We start from the raw sequence: 19,834 nt of genomic DNA, 5'->3' as shown, positions 1-19,834 counted from the left end.
TTATGCACTCATTGTCTGATGTTTGCAATGAAATGACTAAGGACATTTTTATCACAGGAATCTTTAACACAATGCAAAATGTTTCTTCATCTAACCTCTCCTTGTCTTCTTTTGTCTGCTCCACCCACATAGAGAGAATCTATATGATTCTGGGACATCTCCTTCCCTATCCATTTGTTTTTTTAATTTGTAAAGAGAAGTCAGAATGGAAGGAAGGAAGGCTGAATTTATTATTTTCATGTATTTCAGTTGTGTTTAATTTTGGAACACAGTGCTTGCCTCATGTGGCATAAGAGCTGCATGTCGTTGTCTCCAAAGGAACATTTCCATGCTATGTGCACTTCGGTTTGGGGCTCACAAGGAAAGAGATGGAAAGAAAACCAGTTCATTACACAGTCACTACACCTTGCCATATTTTTCATTGAAGAATCCTTTTTAGCTGTCAGTTTCAGACAGTATTTGGAAGATGTCATCCCTAAGTTTTGGACTGTATTTCTTTGAGAATGAATATTTTTTTCAGATAGAGTCCTTTGAATTTTGGTTTGGCAATGAATAGAGATTGCTTTCACAAACCCTCTACAGCATGCAATTGACAGGACTTACACCATGCTTTGTTGCATTGCTAGTTAAAATAGCACTTACAATTTTCTGTGGGTTTCTGTGGTAGCAAGAAAAATGGACTTATTAATATTTGCAATCTAAAACTCCTCCTGTGGAAGCATTTTTGTTTCACCTTCTGCTGTCAGAAGGTTATCAAGAGCACCAGTTTGTCACAATGGAGCATCGTGGCTAGCAGCTCTTCAAATTCCTCAAAACCCTTTTGCAAGTTTCTGTTTCGATTGGAGCAGCAACCAAAAAACACACAGCTGATGCACTTAAGTGCTTTTCACCCTCATCATGCAGACAGCTTTAAGGAAATGGTGGATCTACCTGTTTGGTTGGCCAATGACAAGCATACTGTATACAGGAACAGGAGAGCATCCACACGCTTCTTACACTCAGGGAAGTTCAGAGAATACAACAGCTACAAAATAGTCTGTTCTTTCACAAATGTATTGTCTCAGTTAGCTTTGTTGAATACATATGCATATGCGTGTAATATTTGAGTAATGGAAGTAACCTTCCTCTCATTCATTATGCTTAGCCCCTTGTCATACAAGAGGGCTGAGCTAAATTAAGGCACATGGACAAAGGGCAGTCAGGGGCAGTTTTAGTCACCGGTGTCCTGTAGTTCTCATGGTAGGGCAATGTAGGTACTGCCTCATGCCATTCCTGTAATAAATCAGTGAACAGATTTGTTTTGACAAATAGATAAAGTCATTATTGTTCCTAACAATGAGATTTTGGGGCTTTTAGTGAAATTAAGGAAGAGATAAAAAGGTACTCCTGTTAGGATGTGACACTCTGGAATTAGTCCATGATGAAACCCAAGGGTTTATGTTATAACTGTATCCGTTCTGTTTGTACCTTGCAGTGAGCCACCTTTATGGATTTGGACTGATGGATGCTGAAGCAATGGTGACAGAAGCAGAAAAGTGGACAACGGTGCCTCCACAGCATGTGTGTGTGGAGAACACAGATCGGCAAATCAAGTAATAGCCGCTCCCAAAACTCTTGCTGGCATAAACTTATGGAAAGAAACTGGGTATAATTTAGCCCTCCCTTGCACTGTGTATTTCTTTTTAAAGCCATACCAGGGATTCTGTCATATATATGGATGTAGTGAATGGGAAAAGGTCCTAGTTTAAAGAACATTGCAGAAGGTGAAGGTGTAAAACAGGCCAGACTGGTTAATGATGGATTTTTATATAGATGATGCATCAAAGAACATTTGGTTGAATGCATTTCAGTCACCTTTGCAAGAAGAGTGCAGACTTACCAGCATGTAACAAGAAAAAATGCTTTCAATACTTTATGATATTGTCTCTCTCCAATAGTCTTAGGAGAGTCTCTAGTTCAGAGGCCAAAACTAAACTGCAAAACCCACTGTGACTGGGTCTTTATAGAACCAGGCTTAAGAGCAAGATTCCATTATGTGCACTCCATGGATATAGAGACAGCATCAAGCATGAGGCACACTTACAAAGCATTCAGAATATTCTTTGATAATTATATTTGACAGGCTTGATTTGTAACTGGTATAGTCTGCAAGGATGTCATGCCAATTTAAACCAGCTGAGTCAGATGCCTCTTGGTACAGTTAACATGCAATACTTGCTGTTACGTAAGTGAGAACTAGGTATGCCAGGCATTTCCTGGGGTTTAGCAACCAGCTGTGATCCCATGACAATCTCAGCAATTCTCAGCTGGCCACTAATCCACAATAATGCTCTGTCCCAAAGGTTTGTTCCTATTTTACCTGGTGTATGTGCTTAACAGAAACCCAGGCAGTTGCCATTAGCCATTATCTGCAGTAAAATAATTACCCTGTAGTGGTATTTCCATCTAGGAGTTAAATGTCAAAACTATTGATTGTAGGCTACTGACTTCTGAGTTGTCCAACACTGTCATTCTCTACTAAGCAAAAAAAGATGGGGTTGTGTATTTTGCACAAAAAGTGAGAAATACTGATGTTGTTTGCTATGCTTCTGTTCTAGAACAATACGACCTGACAGCATTGTCCGTTCAATTTACAAAGCCACTGGCTGTTCAGATAATCCTAACCACCATGTGATCTACTTGGAGCATGTTGTTGTGCGCATCACTATTACTCACCCTCGACGTGGCGACTTGGCAATTTACCTAACCTCTCCTTCTGGAACTAGGTCACAGCTTTTGGCCAACAGGTATGGTATGACTACCCAATTTCACACTACAGTCAGCATGTAGAGCCTGCATTGAGATGTCAGTGTCAGCAAAGAGCAGTCATGTCATTACAGCAGGGTTGCTAGAAGACACATGCTAGTTATTTTTCCTTAGAGAGATGGTCAGAATGAAGTACAAATGAACTCAGAGATGACAATCTCAGTAGAAGACTAGTGTTAGAACTGTTGAACTCCAACACAAAGATTAGTCAATTTCAATAGTTCTTGTGTGGCTCACCATTTATTAGATGGCTGGAAAATGTGAAGAAGTCAGACTCAGCCTGATAAGTCTGATAAGGAAGCTGAATCAAAGTGTTTCTACATATTGCCTCTTATTTTTTGTTTTAATCTTTTCTTATCTTTTTGTTTCTAAATAGCAATGAAAATCAGACAGAATAGTGTATATTTACTACTGTTCTTTTTAAATCCCTGATGTTACTTGAAAAATCCTGTTTTTCAAAGTAAACATATTCAGTTGATGAAAGGCTCATTGTAGGACAACATGAGAAGTAGCACTAGTGTTTGAAATTAAAGGCTTAAGTTGTAAATTGCAGATTAAAATTTTTAAGTTAGACATCGCTTTCAAATATTTTTAAAAGTTAGATATCAGTGCAGTGATGGATACTTCCTTTCAAATGTCCAGCCATTTTAACAACTACTAAGAACAGCTACTTTAACAGCTACTGAGAAATACCAATCTTTTTCCTCATTCTGTCACCTCTGTGTTATGTTTTTGGAGAAACTGTCACAGTGCATCAAATTGTTTTGTTTTTTTCTTCTGACTGAACTCAGACAAGTATCTCTTTATCCAATGTATCATTTCCAACATTAGTGCAGTTTATGTCCCTGGTAAGTGGAGGGAATCATTAGCTGAAAACTAATCAAACTGAAAGACTGCTCAGTGATGTTTCTGTTTCTCCAATCTACTAGCAGAAATTTTCTTCAAAGAAAACATTAGCAGTTTTTCCCATGTAAATCTCACTAAATCCATGGCCAAGAACACCACCTCCTACTAGAGATGGTTAAGACACTAAAAAACATCAGAAAATTTTCCAAACTTTATTCCCAGTTCCAACTTCTTAAGTTACATTTACAGTACAAAATGCTTGTCTACTACTCCAGCTAGCTGGAAATCTTCTTCCTGATGGGACCATAGTATGATAGATAATTCTTTTTCCTTGATGATTTGACTTAGACGACTGCCATTCCGCTAGACGTAGAGCATGGCTCCCACAGAAAAGTTGATGTTTACTGATATTATGTATCAGATACTGCAAAAATTGGTATCTATCAGGCAGACCTATGTTGTAAAAACTCTTCTGCCATATTGCTTAAGTCTTCACAAAAGTTGATATCCCTAGTCCTACTCTTCAGGGCTTTTAATGAGTTGAGAATGGCCTGCTTTCCAGACTGCTTTTCATCCACGCTTCCTCAGCCAGAAATGCTGATTATCTGGCTCCGGAGACTTGTATGTCTTCCTGTATCTCAATGATAGAAGGACTTATATTTCCATTGAAATAAAGAGCCTGTTTTGGAGACAGGTGGAGCTCAAATGGACTGGGTTCTGGTTGAAGTGTGAATGCACATTTTCATTAGAGATTATGTTAAATTTAAAGAAAAGGTAAACTGAAAATACTCTTCGAGCTGTAGGCAATAATTCACCAAATGGAGAGAAAGTTGTCCCGGAAGTTTGGGGTCCTCTAGAATATCTCCTGTGTTCCATTGTGAATGCTGTCATAGGTTGCTGATAATGCACATAGGCACACATATCTTTCTGCTGCATTGCGGCACTGAACAAAAAAATTGTCCTCTGCTAGCCACTACAAAACAGGTTTCTCTTATTAGTTATGAAACAGGCTTTTTTTTCAGTTTGAAGAAATCCTTCTTTAGTTTTCTCTTCCATTTTCATGCAGTAGTTCTTCCTCAGTTCAAAATGAAAAAACTGAAAGTCATCCAACTAGGTATCCAAACAAAACAATCTTGTGTAAACCCAGTGGTCTTAACACAGCTAACTTTTGGCTCAAGGCTTTCATGTGTTGCAGCTGACTCACAGCAAGTGGGAAATGCATTCCAGTATTCACAGTTCACTTCTGGTGATGATTGGTGTGTGGAACAGGTACAAAATTTAATTCAATCAGTGTCTTTGTAACCATTGCACCTTAGAAGTAATTATTTTCTGTACGTGCAGTAGAGAAAGGGAATGTAAATATACGTAATAAAATGAGGGGATGTTCAACTCTTTCTTATCAGATCATACCAGAAGACTAAACAAAAAACAAAGAAACCTTTGTTTCCCAGAAAACAAATTATTCATGACAGAGCTCATAGAATCTCACCAGAAATTCCCTTCCCATGCAAACTTCAGAAATATACTAACTTGCCATCACATTGGGTTGATGGGCTACTAAAAAGCTCTGTACTAATATTAGGGATAAATGCATATTGCAAATTCTAGGTCTGAAATACCTAGAGCCCTTTCTTAGGGTAAAGTAAGGGATATAAACACAATACTTTCTGAAATGGTGTTTCAAGGTTTACTTTATTTGGCCTTGCTTTAAGAAGCCATACAGCTTAGAGGCAGTAATTTCTTGAAATTAGGAGTATGCTGTGTGTTGTTGATGTAAATGTTTTAGCATCATGTTATAAAATAAAACTTGAAATAGGATGGTTGTTATCCTCCAGTATGAAAAATTAATTACAAGGCATTTGATTTTTAACAATAATACTGCATATCAGTGAATTAATGCATTCAGCTGTAAGCATGCATGCAGAGTTACATTGGCAGCAAATAGTCTGTTTTTTCTGCTATAGGCAAAGGCCCCAGAGGCTGTTGTACATTGCTACTACCTGACTGAGATGTTTTTTCTCAGACATACAAGACTTTTTAATGCACATGTACAGGATTAATAGCAGCAATACCAGCTGTTTTTACTGAACCCAGGGAAAACCACATTGTTTTACAGTTACTCATCTGGGTTTAATTTGATACAGTTTGCTGGTAAAATGTTGTTAAGTGCAAAAGGTATATTTTACATGTGCACTTCTCCACCAATTCTGGAAGAAAAGTCATTGTGTGTAATTTCTGGTGCATTGACAAGTAGGTCCCTTAAGGCAATATTTGGCCTTTTTTCTGCATATTTTATCCTTAATGTTGGCATCCCCTAAAATGACTTCAGTAAGAAAACTTGTTAGTCAGAGACTGTGTGGATTCCTTTGCAGGCATTTGGTGGATAACACTGTCACTGGTTTAAGCCTTATGTGCATTCTTCAAAATCTGGATTACAGAGAACATCTGCTTTGTTGTTTGGAAAGTACTAACATGATTACATTGGATGCACTGCAGCAGAGGAAAATACAGGCTGGAAGAGTATTGGCTGGTGTGAGGATGAGGCTAAAGTTAAGTCCAAAGGGGAACAGGATCCCCTTTTCAAAAACAATTGGCCAGTGGATTTGGCAGTGTGGGTTTCTGAGTGTATTTTGAGACATACCAAGGTCAGTTCTAGCAAACATTCGGTACAGGCAGGCTACGGAGGAGAAGCTAGATACAAAGGGAGTAGGAGAAGCAAACTTAGGGCTCATTTGTCTCCCACTGAAGTCATTGCTTATTTAATTCCTGCCCTTTAAATTTAAAGCAGCTGTTGCCATTTGAACTGCGTAACTGAAATATTTCAGCCACATGGTGGCAACTTTCCAGGCCACTAGCTTCATAAGCTTATATGGCCCTGGTATTAATAATACTTCTCTTCAGTAACAAAAGAATGTATTTTCATGGCCATCTTTTTCCTATCGTGAAATCTTAGACAATCAGTAAATTTTAATAATATCTTCCTCTGCAGAACTCTTAGACCAAAACCAAGTTGTTCTTATCTAATCTTACTCAATTGTATGCTTCATAAAATGCCTTTGTGATCTGAAGTAGAGGAAAACTTTCTTTATAGGCATACATCTTTTTTGCACCTTAGATGTTATACTCCAATATTAAACAAAACTAACATTTTATGTATCTTAGTATGATGAAACATAAGGGCCAACCTTCATGCTGAGTCTCACTAAAAAGGCATCTGAGGTGGTAGTAATCTAAGTGCACAATGAGTTGATGATAATCCTATGCTTGTACTGTGTCTACAGGGTGAAGCAGTTCTTGGACATTTTTTTCTGTCAGCTTGCTATGTTTTTTCATTCACGTTAGCTATATATTTTTTCTTTTTTTCCTTTTTTTTTTTTTCATTTGAGGGGTTGATGAATAGATATCCCACTATTGAACACCTGGCTGACCAGTGGAGTGTGTGGAGCTCATCAGCCTGACATATCTGCAAGTAATGATGGATATTTTAATGTTGATATGTGTAGTTCCTGGGGACAAACATTCCACTTTTAAAGATGGTGATTGCCATACTAGCCACTATTTCAGGCTGGCAAGCATTGTACATTATTGTTCATGTTACTCCAAACTTTATCATGATAGTTTAGGGTTATCCATTGTTTCATAAAACTAACTTATAAGCAGATGTAACATGGGGGAAAAAAAAAATGTGTGTGCAAATATTTTAAATATGTTTTATTTAGCTCCACATTCAGAAGTTTTAAGTGATCTTCCACATGTAGGTAAGAAAGCTTCTGAAATGCTTAGTGTGTTCTCTGACCATTTATTTTTTTCCCAATACTTCAGTGCAGATGGGTAGTAGGGTCTGGCTGAAGCTTTGGTTAAGTCAGTTTGAGCCGTCTGCAGTTTCTCAGGGGCTACATCTCACAGGGAGCTGATGATTCGACCCTGTGGAGAAGAGCTGCTTTAAGGAGAATAGTTGACCAAAGCACTTTCAGGTACACAGGTTAGGAAGGCACTACGTAGTCACTTGAAACTATGAGTGCACTTAAAGTCTTGTGGCCATGCAGACTTCTGGGCAAGGACCACTAGTCCATGAGGCTGTCAGTTTGTGTGCTGGAGCAGATCATAACAAAGACTGCTGCTGTAGGAGAAGAAGATTCTATCTCTTGCCAGCTACTCCACTGCACAGCCACTAGTTAGTACAGGGTTTCCAAGCTCATAATGCATTGAGTTCAGTACACCACCATTGCTGTCAGTCAGGTGCAGCTGCACTTTCTCAGCTGAAACAAACAATCCTGATAACTGAAAAAAAGTTCCTTTTTATGTGTTTACTTCTTATTGTTCATGATGTGTGATGCTGGTGTTGCTGAACAAATCTGCTACCTTCACTGCCTTTTCTCACATGAAATTAAAAATTGAAACAAATTCTTCCAAGCATTTAGGAATTTAAAGATTCTTTGCTGAAAATCTGACACACTTTTTTGTTGGGTATTTTAATGCTATTAGAAAGTGGCTAATTGCCTTCCTCTGGATCTAAATTTTGATTACAGATTAATATTTCTGCTCTAAATTAATATTTCTGCTCTAAATTATGTTCTTGAAGAGTAAAGTTATGCAATTTTTAGGCTGAAGTGGCAGCAGTTAAAGAGACCAAGTTTGTTTTAAGAAAAATAAGCAGTTTATTCTACACTGTGTAACATATATTCTTACCTAGACATACATTCGGTATGTGATGAGTATGGCATAAAACTGCTCAGACAGACAAGAGCATTTTTTTTTTAAAATGTAATGCTATTCATTGTAAGCAGACACTTATAATTATACAGTCAATCATGCAGTCACATCTACTCCATGTTGAGTGTTGTGTTTCTAAGAAAGGTCCCCTGAGTAATTGTGTAACAGAACTGGCATTCTGTTGTGGTTATGTTAGCAAATAAGTTTTGAAAATTCAAATGCTGTTAATCACTTTGGTCTTTAAAAGCATCTTACATTCATGAGTATAGGTATATGATAATGGTCCTAAAAAACTAACAGATTATTCTAGTAATCTTGTTTAAGTATTTTAGTCTATAATAATCTAGTAATAGTCAATACCAATTCATCAGACCATGTACTAAATTTTGTTAATCCATGATAATCTGTGCCATAAGTGTGTCTTTGATAGGAATTTTGACAAATCACAAAATTAAAATCTGGACTCTGCATACTCCTTAAAAGAAAGATCCTATGTATTTCTTTCTGAATAAGGAATGTCCAGCTGAACATTAGATAATTCCATTCATCTATTTAACACCACTTAAAGTGAAATCCCTCTATTGCCTCATAGATTCTTCGATTTGAGAGTTTAGTTTATAAACAAAGCAAAGCAAAAGTACTCGGACCATTTTGAATGTCCAAAATACATACACAGACTCAGAGTCAGTATGTTTCTACTTTGTTTTTCACTCTCCTTTTGACCTGTCTGTAGCTTTTTGACTTGTTTGTGGAATCTTTCGTGGAAACACAGTTCCTACATTCCAAGATTCCAATTTAGAACTTGTTTTATGAAATTAAAATCTTTTCCAAGGAAGTATTCTTTTAAAAAATAGTCAATTTTCTCAGAAATAATATTACCAGATTTTCCCCATTTCCATGGGTGGAAGCTTACAGTTTCAGTCACAGCACATATTAGGTAAGAGTGCTTTTAAAAACATGATATGTGGGATTTTTTGTCTCTTCCACCCAAAATTACTTAAAAGAATTATTAAAATGGAAACCTGACAGCAATTAAAAATTTCAAAACAGGGAATACCTAGTTATACAAAAAGTACTAGGGGAAATATCAGTCTAATTACAGTAAAATTAAGAGGAACTCATATTTCGAATATATATGAATAGGAGCTCAGTGAATACAAAATTTCTAATTGCACAGAACTTGTATAATACTATATAATTTAGTTGCTACAGTGGCAAACATTAATACTGGTGCCTTGTTGCATTGACAGCATGTTTAACATTAGCTATCAGAAAACAACAGCATGGCAATTTGAGTAACTGTTGTAAATAACCTACATGACTTAAACTGAACATACTTGCATGCAAATTCTAGATAATGACTGTGTAATAATTTCTACTGTTTCAGTAAATGGTATGTGCCATGCCTTTGTGAGATTTGCTGTATTCATACAACTGATGCAACAATGACATGGAGCAGGCCCATTCTGCTGCCAAAATATATCTACATGTACATTTACAGGCACACACACAGAAGCACAGAACTGTATCAGAAGAAAATCTCACACAATTATCAGTGAAAATTAATCCAAATATATATTTTAATTTAATTTTATAAGTGCTAGTAAAGTAGACTACTATTATAGGTATTCATTTAAAATGGGAAAATGTAGACCAAAATGAATGACAAGTTGACAAGTTGGCCCTGGCAGCCAGGAGGGCCAAGCGTGTCCTGGGGGGCATCAGGGCCAGCATCAGCCACAGCTGGGCAAGGGAGGGGATTGTCCTGCTCTGCTCTGCTCTGGGGCAGCCTCAGCTCGAGTGAGAGGGGCAGTTTTGGGTGCCACAATACAAGAAGCTATTAGAGAGTGTCCAGAGGAGGCTGCAAAGATGGTGAATGGTCTGAATGGAAAGCCATACATGGAGTGGCTGAGGTCACTTGTCATACTCAGCCTGGAGGATGCTAAGGGGAGACCTCATCACAATCTATGTCTTCCTTATGAGGGGAAGCCCAAGAGCAGGCACCAATCTCCTCTCTGGTGACCAGTGACAGGATCTGAGGGAATGATCTGAAGTTGTGTCAGGGGAGTTAGGCTGTATATTAGGAAAAGGTTCCTCATCCTGGTATGGCTGGGCACTGAACAGTGAAGTGGTCGCAGCACCAAGCCTGACAGAGCCAAGAATTGTATGGACAGCGCTCTCAGAGACATGGTGCAATTCTTGGGGCTGTAATGTGTAATTAATAGAAATAAGTGTGTCTTAATAATAAGTGTATCTTAATAGAATTAAGCATAGTTAAGTTTTACTATGTTTAGGTCTGACTAATGTCTAAGAGTTCTTTCTGTCTAATTTGACTTGACTATTTGTCGACTCTTCAATGGGGATCCAAGGGGCTTTTCAGGTCTCAAAGAGACATGAGCAGTTGTTGGTTGCTAGAACGATATTTATTGTATAAAAGCATCAGTCTCAAAAGCAGAGAGTTCAGAAAGTTACAGTCCTTGCTAAAAGCTTTTGGTATAAAGTCATGAATTCTGAGCAGCAGCTTTCTGGTATAAAGTCACGATGTTCTGGGCAGCAGCTTTCAGCGTGGAGTTCTGTTATCCCTGGCCACAGAAGCAGATGGTGATGATGATGGTGCTGCTGTTCTTCTTTGGGTGTGTGTGTGTTTGCATGTGTGTGATCCCCAGTGCAGGTCATTAAATTCGCAAATCATCCAATCAGTTAAAAACATGATTCTAAAACATTTTTTCTACACCAATCCAAGCTTAATTCTTAATTCACAAAAGCAGTGTCAGTTTTACCTAAATCCTATGTATAGAGCATTTTCTGCTTACCTGAATAATCCTATCTGTTCTATCTAAGAATGCAAGCTACGTTTTCATTGTGTCTAGGGCTAAGTTGAATCTGTGAAGGGTATCATATGAACTTTAAACTAGGCCTTAGGCTTTTCACTAGCTAGTAGTGCCAGGAGTTGGATTTTGATGATCCTTCACAACTCAGGCTATTCTGTGATCCTTTGATTTTATGTTTGTAGTGAGAGCTTGAAAATCAAGTTTTGGCCAAGCTCTATGAAGTGCACCAATCATGTAGGCCCATACAGTTTCTAAGAAATCTACACAGTACATGACCCCATGCCTCTGAGTGACCAAAGCTTCCAGGAAGAACTATGGCATTTTGTTCCTCTCCAGTGTGGCAGTTTTCATCTGGAATGTACCTACACAAGTATCCTGTTTTCTGTTTGCTGAACTTCACAACCTTTTGAGAGTATAACTTGAAATTAGCTTAGAAAAGAATAGATTCACAGGAATTCAAATATAATATTTATGTCATCTAATGCTAGGTTTTTCTGTGTTTTATGGAAAAGCATTTTCAATCTATTGGGTTTTATACTGTAGAGATTCTTGTCTTTTCAAATTCTTTAGTCACAGCAATTATTAGTGGAGTTTTCACTCCACTGATAATGCATGTATAAATTGACATGCATACTTATCTCTGTGTGTATATATACATAAATATATAAAAATATATATACATGTGAATATATAGTTATATATGTATTTTTTCAAGTTATTGGAGGCAATAATCCTACTTAGAGTGCTATTCTCATCAATAATTTTTGGGTACCAAGCAACACACTATGAAAACTAAATAAAAGTGCAAATTCTCTTGCATCTAATCTCCTAATCTTCTGACAGGAAGGATCCTCCTTCCCTTTCTCACAGGGGATCACAATCACATTGCAGTATCTGAAATAGAAATTACTATATAGAAAATATAATAAATATAATATATAAAATATAAATATAATAATAAGAAATTATCATAATCCAGGCCTAAGTTCTAATGTCTTCACCCACTACCTAAGTAATTAAATTATGGTAACAGTATTGGTTAGGTGAAACCATCAGATGCCATTAGTTTCTCAGTTTTACCCCAGCTGAATTCTGTGATGTGTTTGAAGGGGTGATACCTTGGTTGTTCAAGGATTGAGGCCAATGTCTCAGTTACATACTACTTCCTACAAGAAGTGATGTATTGAATCACTTGTCTTAAACTTGTTTCTATTGGGTTTAAACCCCTTTTAACTATTCTAATCCAAAGCAAAAAACAAATGGTACTGAAATTTTCCAACTTACAAGTTACTTATATTTATGTCATGCTGTTAAAGCAATGGAATTCTGTATTATACAAAGATTTTCCAAGACCCACAAATCCTATTAAATAGTATAAGCAATTATGGTATTTTTGCAATGAATTTGCTTACCATTCTCTTTTTCATTATAAAGGCATGTAAAGACTCTCTTCCATCAAACTACAAATAACTGTTGAATTTGCTTGAAATACATGTGAGAAAACCATAGTGAATAATGTTATGTGAAGGTACAGAAGAACAAACTAGCTGATTAGTATATTATTCAAGAGTTTGCACTCTTGGAGGCATAGCTCCCCAGGGAGAAAAGACTTTGCCTTGAAATAATGTCATCATTTGTTTTAGGCTATTTGATCATTCCATGGAAGGATTCAAAAACTGGGAGTTTATGACTACTCATTGCTGGAGTGAAAAAGCAGCAGGGGATTGGATCTTGGAAATCTGTGACACTCCATCTCAGCTGAGAAATTTCAAGACTCCAGGTAGGACTCTAACATTTGTTTGGGCTGTGTGAATTCTTGATGTGTGAAAAGTGCTTGCGGTTTTCCACCTTTTAGTTACAGCTGGAACATCTTGCTAGTTTTAGTGTGAAGCCATAGCTGGAAAGATCATTATTCTAAATTTAAGTTTTCAATGCACCCTTCATTTTTATGCTACTGTTATTTATCTTTTAAGATACATGTTTCACTTTTATTTGGAACTTTTTTCTGTGGGTTTTTTAGATGATTTTCTCTCAAAAAAATGTAACGTACAGATCAGCCTCAATCACTGTTGACAGAATTGAATGAGAATTTTAATTCTTTATTTCTGCTCTACTTTAGCTGTGTTCTGATAGCCAGTCTCAACTTTCAAAAAAAATATTCTTTTTCTAGCCATCAAATCTACTGTCTTGTTGCCTGACTCACTAGTTGACATGATTTCTCCTCCTGATAATAGTTTTTTAGGATAGTAAACCAGCAATCATAAGCCAAAATTTGAAAAGCTTTTACACAATATGTGGTTGGTAAGTCCTTAATGAAGACTAAGATAAAGTATGATTTTCAAAATTACTGAGCAGAAAGCATCTGCTAGACACTGGTAACCTTTTACACTGTTATATAAATGTTAACTGTATAGTCATGTGGTTAACTTTAAGCACCGCATTTTGAAAATCTTGATCATCTTCCCCTAGAGCTCTAAAAGGAAACACCAACACTGCCAGTGTTTTAAATTTCACTTTATCACTACTGATCACTTCTCACCATAGTTTTCCAGTCATTAAAGGTTCTTACCCAGTGTTAAATGCACCACTAAATGAAAAGCAAAATTTCCAGTACACTAAAAAGGAGTACTCACTAAATGTTTAGAAAAGCAGCCATTGAGTATAACTAAAATTGGTCAGGGATTCAAGAGGAGGTTTTGTGTTTGGGTTTTTTTTTTAATTTTCAGTGCTTTAGAATTTGATAGACAGAAGGTATTAAGCAGCAAATAAATAATTCAATCAGATTACTGAAAAGAGACAAAAATCAAGTATTTTCAACTCCATTTTATACTAGTTATTCCTGACACATCCAGGAACATCTCTGGTGCGAAGGATAGCTTAGGGTAGCTCTTCACCTTTGTGTGTAGTGGAACCCATTGGTTCATCCAACAGGCATGAAGGACAAGCACAGAGCAACAGATCTCCCTCTTCCCTGACACACATCTTGCACTAAAAAAGAGATAGCATGGAGCCATTTTGCAAACTTTTGATCTGGGCAGTTCTGCAGCTACATTGTACAAGCCTTTTACATCTTCAGGACAGTCTCACACTGGCATGCTACATTTCCAGCTCTACGCTTCAAGGCCTGTTCCTGCACACTCCTGCACACTACTACTACACATATAGTTGTATAGGTTTATTGATTTCAGTACATTATTTATACTCTCTCAACACTACAGTAGCTAATTTAATGGAACTGATTTCCTTTCCTCCATCACAACTAAGGCCTAAAGATGCAGCTCTGGAAGAAAAGGCACAGTAAGGCTAGGAGATTGAGAGAAAGTAGGTCTGCAAAACTAAGGGGTGTGGAGGAAGCTGATCTACTGAAAGAATCCTGCTGGAGAGCTTATCCTCTACTTTGTTTTAACCACAATGTGAAACACTGCTTGAGACTAGTTTGGTTTTTATGTGCATTTGGTTTTCACAAGATGCAGTGTGGTTGTGAATTTGGATCCTGGTTCATTGTATACTGTCTAGTAATGTATCCCCCATCTTTCTAGAGCAGTGGTTGCCCTCTGATGAAAGCTGTCCAGTAACTCTTCTGTTCAAAAAGATTTGGAAGTGCCTGCCATATATTAGTGGTGGATAAATTCAGCTGTTTGTGCATATCGGGATTAGTCTCTGCACTGAAGAGAACATGAAGTAAACAAAAGGTGCTTAAACATAATTTATGCCTGGTGCCTCTCCAGTTCATGGTGCCCCTCCAGTTTATCACCATAGCTTGCAGTTTATCACACTGATATCATCATCATGCCTGTTTCTTGTTTGTGTTCTATGCATGTGTTTGCTCAGCTCTTGAAAGGTCTTTTAATTGAGAATTGCCATTTTTCTGTAATCAAATTTAAAAGAAAGACCCAACGTGTCATCATACCCCTGCACTGGCAAGGTAATGCCACATCTGTTACCTGAAAAGAAATGAAGAGTCAAGTTCATAAAAGTAGTGCATGTGATTTCTAGATTTAATTCTGTAGAGTTTATGGAGGTGGATATATGTTTCCTCTGAAACATTGTGATATACCCTTTCTTCTATAGATACAACATGAAACCTTTGTTACACATCCAAAATACAAGCAGGGAAAGGATTATTCTAGCCAGACTAAATGATGGAATCAACCAAAAATGGGGAAGAAAGATTTTGGCTTAAATGTGCATACTTTGTTTATTCATTATAAAAGTGTGTGTGTATGTATATATACTTAGTTATTGAAATATTTTCATTGTGCAAATTAAACCTGCCTTGAGGCAGTCTACGTTTATTTGCTGGAAAGTTACATGAATTTTTCTCCTCCTTATTTACTGAACCATTCTTAAAAGGCAGAAAATCTCCTGAGAGACCCTACATTATTCCCCTTGCTGTCCTTTTGCGTTATAAATGCATTCAAAGTAACAGTCCTTCCTGCACTGTTAGTACAAGATCTTCTGTATCTGTAAAATGCAAACACAATATGCTATGCCTTAGGAGCATCTTTATCTGTGGTTTTTGTAGTAGGTTCTTGCAAATACTTTTATCAGTGTTCTGGGAGAAACAGAAGAATTTAAGAAGTTAAATGAATTTTGGCTCATAGTGAATAAAAAGATCTGAATAACTTATCAAAACACAATTTTTTAAAATTGCACCCAATGTATTATGGTTTCTATGCTGTAGAAGTGGTTTAAAACACAAAAAAAGGCACGGACTGGACATGAAGAAGCTGTATATTTTATAGGGCTATAGAGATGCCTGCATATCTAGTTAAAAATTACCTCCCTGTGTGACTTCTTTTTTAAAAAGAAAAGTGCCATTAAGGATACAGTTGGATCAGTTTAAGGAACATCAAGATGTAATGTGATTCCCACATGTCTTTAGAGGAAGAAAATACATTATTTGGGTCTTTTAATCCTTAATCTTTTTTAATCGATGGGTCTTTGGGAGTTACATGTCTATGGGTAGGAAAAGACAAATTGAAAACAAGGAGTATCCAGATTTACTGTCAAGGTAATTAGCTGATACTTTGGCAGCAAGTGTGGTAGATTCATCAGCAGTTAATTTTTTAAATCAAGATCAAATGTCTCTTCAAAGAAAGTAATAATTCATATGTGAAAAGTTGAAAGCTATTGTGTGACACAACTGCCATGATACAGTCTCTGGTTTGTAGTTTCTACTCAAAAACTGATTACAGAGAAGGAGAAGCTTTCATATGAAATGTAGAAATTTTTGTCTCAGAAAGGTTAATTGGATTGACAAGAGACATAGAGATAACAGAGATTCCCATATTCAGCTCTAGTATAAACTATTTAAAAGAATTTGGTTATGATCTGTCAGGTAGTGTTTTTGCTTATTGTTGATGAATACTGTTATACATGTATACTGCTAGAAGAGTTTTAACCACTGAACAACCTCCAAAACATGATCATTCAAATTTTCCCTGCTTCTCTGATTTCTCTTTGTTCTAATGAAAATTTGACATTTACATCCAGCTATTCCAGCACAGGTTAACATAACCAAGACAATGGGCTGATACCAAACTTAGGTTGCACCTTTTCAAGCAGGGATGTGGTTTTTATGTGTCTTTACTTTAGGCACTATTTCAGGCCTGAGTGCTTTTGCTCTTTCTCCAAATTTATTCACCTGGTACTACAGAGAGGAAGGTGGGGACTGAAAGTTCACCCTTTATGTTTTGACATCATGAACTGATGACTTGATACACCTTAATCTCTTTGTTCTTCCCCCCAAAAAACATAGCAGAAAGTCAGATAATGCATCAGGTCACCAGACAATTTTTTCTGTCTTCACTTAAATATTAAGAGGATAAAATGCCAGTGATGATTGCAGACAGTACAGTGATATATCTGCCAAATAACTGACACAAATAAACTAGAAATTATGCTGGTTTGAGGGGGCACTGATGTTCTTCCATGGAGATTTTAAGAGAAGGTGTTTCTTGTTCATCAAGTTGTGTCCTAAAAGTCAATGGAGGGTATTCTAATGTAATCCCTTTCTTAAGGCAGAATTCTGAATACTGTTACTTAGCTAAAAGATCTCAAATAATAATTACTGGACAATTAATAGTGTTCTGAGGGGAAAGCAAAGCCACCTTATGCAGCACCATATACATATTCCAAATAACTGTATGCCCAGATGTTTTTATTGTTTATATTGAGTTCAGCCCTCATCGTGCAAACCTTTGCTAGACCTACAAGAGATTGGAGTGCAATAAAAATACAGTTTAAAGATTTGATTGAAGAAAATATGCTTTCTCAGCTTATAGTAAAACAACTATTGCACTTACTTGAAAAGCAGTGTCTTCCATACCTGCTCATAAGAACATGCTTAAAAGTGACATGCTTTTGTAAGACACAGAGAAGCAATTCTGAAAGCAGTTTTATAATACTTAACTTCCAGGCAAGTTGAAAGAGTGGTCCTTAGTACTGTATGGAACATCCATCCAGCCTTACTCACCAAGAAATGATTTTTCCAAAGTGGAAAGAGTGCGCTCTAGTCCAGCTGAAGACCCTACAGAAGATTATACAACAGATGACTATTCAGGTGTGTACGTTCATTTACTCTGTTTGTGCATCTACTAAACCCCTAACGGCTTTAAGGATTACCTGAGAATCCTTACATACTTACATATGTAAAATGTTCAGTGAATTGGATTCTTCACCAAAGATGAGAAAGTTTTTGTTTCATAGTTGAAAGTTAGGTTTTTGAGTTTGCATGCACAGAGTTATATATTTTTAAGCTACACTTAACATGCTATGAAGAAATGCACTGTTTTGCATGTAAGTATGTAAAGCTACATATACTTATGCATATATATGAGAATCACATTATCTTCTATATCTGTGTTGTTTCTCACTGATCCCTGTAGATGTTTTTAAACCTTGTCATTAGACTTTATTAGAGTTAGATTTTTAGTACTGTAATAGAAGTCAAGTTGGCACTTTCTTACATGTAACCCATCATTACCAGTACCATGTGATGAATCTGAAGTGTATCTCTGGCCAGTGAAAAGGAGGACAAAGTTCAATTTAGTATTTTCTGTTATTCCATTCTCCTTTCATAGCATGTCAGTTGCACAGTCTCTATTTTAGATGGACAGCTGTGGAACTCCTTGTTTTGGTAGGTAATGAAACACTACTATTTCTACTGTAAAGGTCACAAACTTCTTAAGATTTTATGTGAAACAAACTCAATGCATTCATTCAGGAGAGAGCAGTGATCCTGAAAGTTGTAATTTCACCCACAGTCATTGTTCACCTGCATAAAGGCAAGACTTGATGGTTCTCTCCTCCCAGAGCAGAAAGGATCTATTTGAAAACTGTAAGAAAAAAATCATAGACTATCCTAAGTCGGAACAGATCCACAAGCATTATTAAGCCTGATATGAGTGCAGGTGAGATGGAAGATTTGGAATCAGCATGTACTAGCTGAGGCTTTTGTAGCATGTAGCAGCAGAGAGCATCTCTGGCCCTGGTGTGTGCTGGGTCATGGCAGCCACTTGAACCACTTGATACCCACTCGGGAACCAGAGTAGCCACTGATCATGATACTCGTCATTTATGTTGTCCTTCTTTTTATAAGTTATTTTACTAATCATTCCTAATTATGAATTACAGAAATTTTTGCACATTTACATATAAAATAAGGATGCCATACTTGTTAAAAAAGCCTGCCTTTTTTCTGAATTTTTAATTCAAGTCAAGCAGGTATTCAGGAAACCTGTCCAACCATCCAGGAGCCGCTCTAGCAGTCATACTCTCAACACATGAGCTAGGACCAAGGCCCTTCACAGCTATACACCCCACGCTCACATAATCAGACCAGATTTCCTCACTAGCTCAACCCTAGTTTTCCCATAGCAGAGTCTCAGACTTCCCAATCCTTAGAATAACTCGATCTTGGTGCAATAACCACATAAAAAAATAACAGCTTGAGCTGAGTGCCTCTGAGGAGGGACCCTGAACAAGGGAAACCTTGGGCTTTTATACCCTCAGAGTTTAAGTGCATGAAAGTGTCAGGGTCTTTGGCTCTTGCTGTGTCTCTAGGTGTCTGGTCACCTGGCTGGTGACATGGGTCCCCATGTCCTTTCCAAAGGGTCTGCACAGCCTCTTTCTTGAAGCTTCTGCCACCCAGAGCTCAATTTTAAGCTCACAGTGCAGGTAGCAAACCGAGCTACCTGTGCTAGGTATAGTCCTCAACACAGGGAAACAGTAATTGCATTCTGCAATAAAATACTGTGTTTTATGGTGTCCTTAAATGAGAAGTTTTAATCCCTTTGTCCCTCTGTACTCTTTTAATATTACAGGTCCCTGCAATGCAGAATGCAGTAAAGTAGGGTGTGATGGGCCAGGACCAGATCATTGTACTGACTGTCTGCACTATTACTACAAATCTAAAAACAACACAAGGTAAGAGAAAGAGATAAAAACTTAACTTCATTGATTTCTTAGTATATATCTTAAATTTCTTTCCTCTTCTCTTCATTGCAGTCATGGATAATTCATTTTCCCCTGATTTTTAAAAATTTTCTTTGGCGTTAAAAAAACCCTACCTAATCAGAATTTAACATACAGCTTAAAAAAACCCTTCTCTGATTATATCCCCACTGTTTATTTTT

General features: G+C 37.1%; 1 protein-coding gene across 2 annotated transcripts in view; it reads left to right on the top strand.

Moving 5' to 3' along the window:
* The window catches only part of PCSK5 (proprotein convertase subtilisin/kexin type 5), a 228,590-nt gene that overhangs the window by 142,063 nt on the left and 66,693 nt on the right, over window positions 1-19,834 (top strand). For both annotated transcript variants that reach the window (XM_088054567.1, XM_014259099.2), the window contains exons 11-15: window positions 1,475-1,592; window positions 2,598-2,786; window positions 12,839-12,975; window positions 17,617-17,760; window positions 19,523-19,625. In XM_088054567.1, coding sequence (XP_087910693.1) covers window positions 1,475-1,592; window positions 2,598-2,786; window positions 12,839-12,975; window positions 17,617-17,760; window positions 19,523-19,625 — 691 coding nt within the window. The remainder of the gene's footprint in view (window positions 1-1,474; window positions 1,593-2,597; window positions 2,787-12,838; window positions 12,976-17,616; window positions 17,761-19,522; window positions 19,626-19,834) is intronic.

Source organism: Pseudopodoces humilis, chromosome 4, assembly GCF_049639895.1.
Source record: "Pseudopodoces humilis isolate 2021_Gansu_Grassland_sample_001 chromosome 4, ASM4963989v1, whole genome shotgun sequence".
Classification (NCBI taxonomy): Eukaryota; Metazoa; Chordata; class Aves; order Passeriformes; family Paridae; genus Pseudopodoces; species Pseudopodoces humilis.
This window is presented reverse-complemented; position numbering and strand designations above follow the sequence as displayed.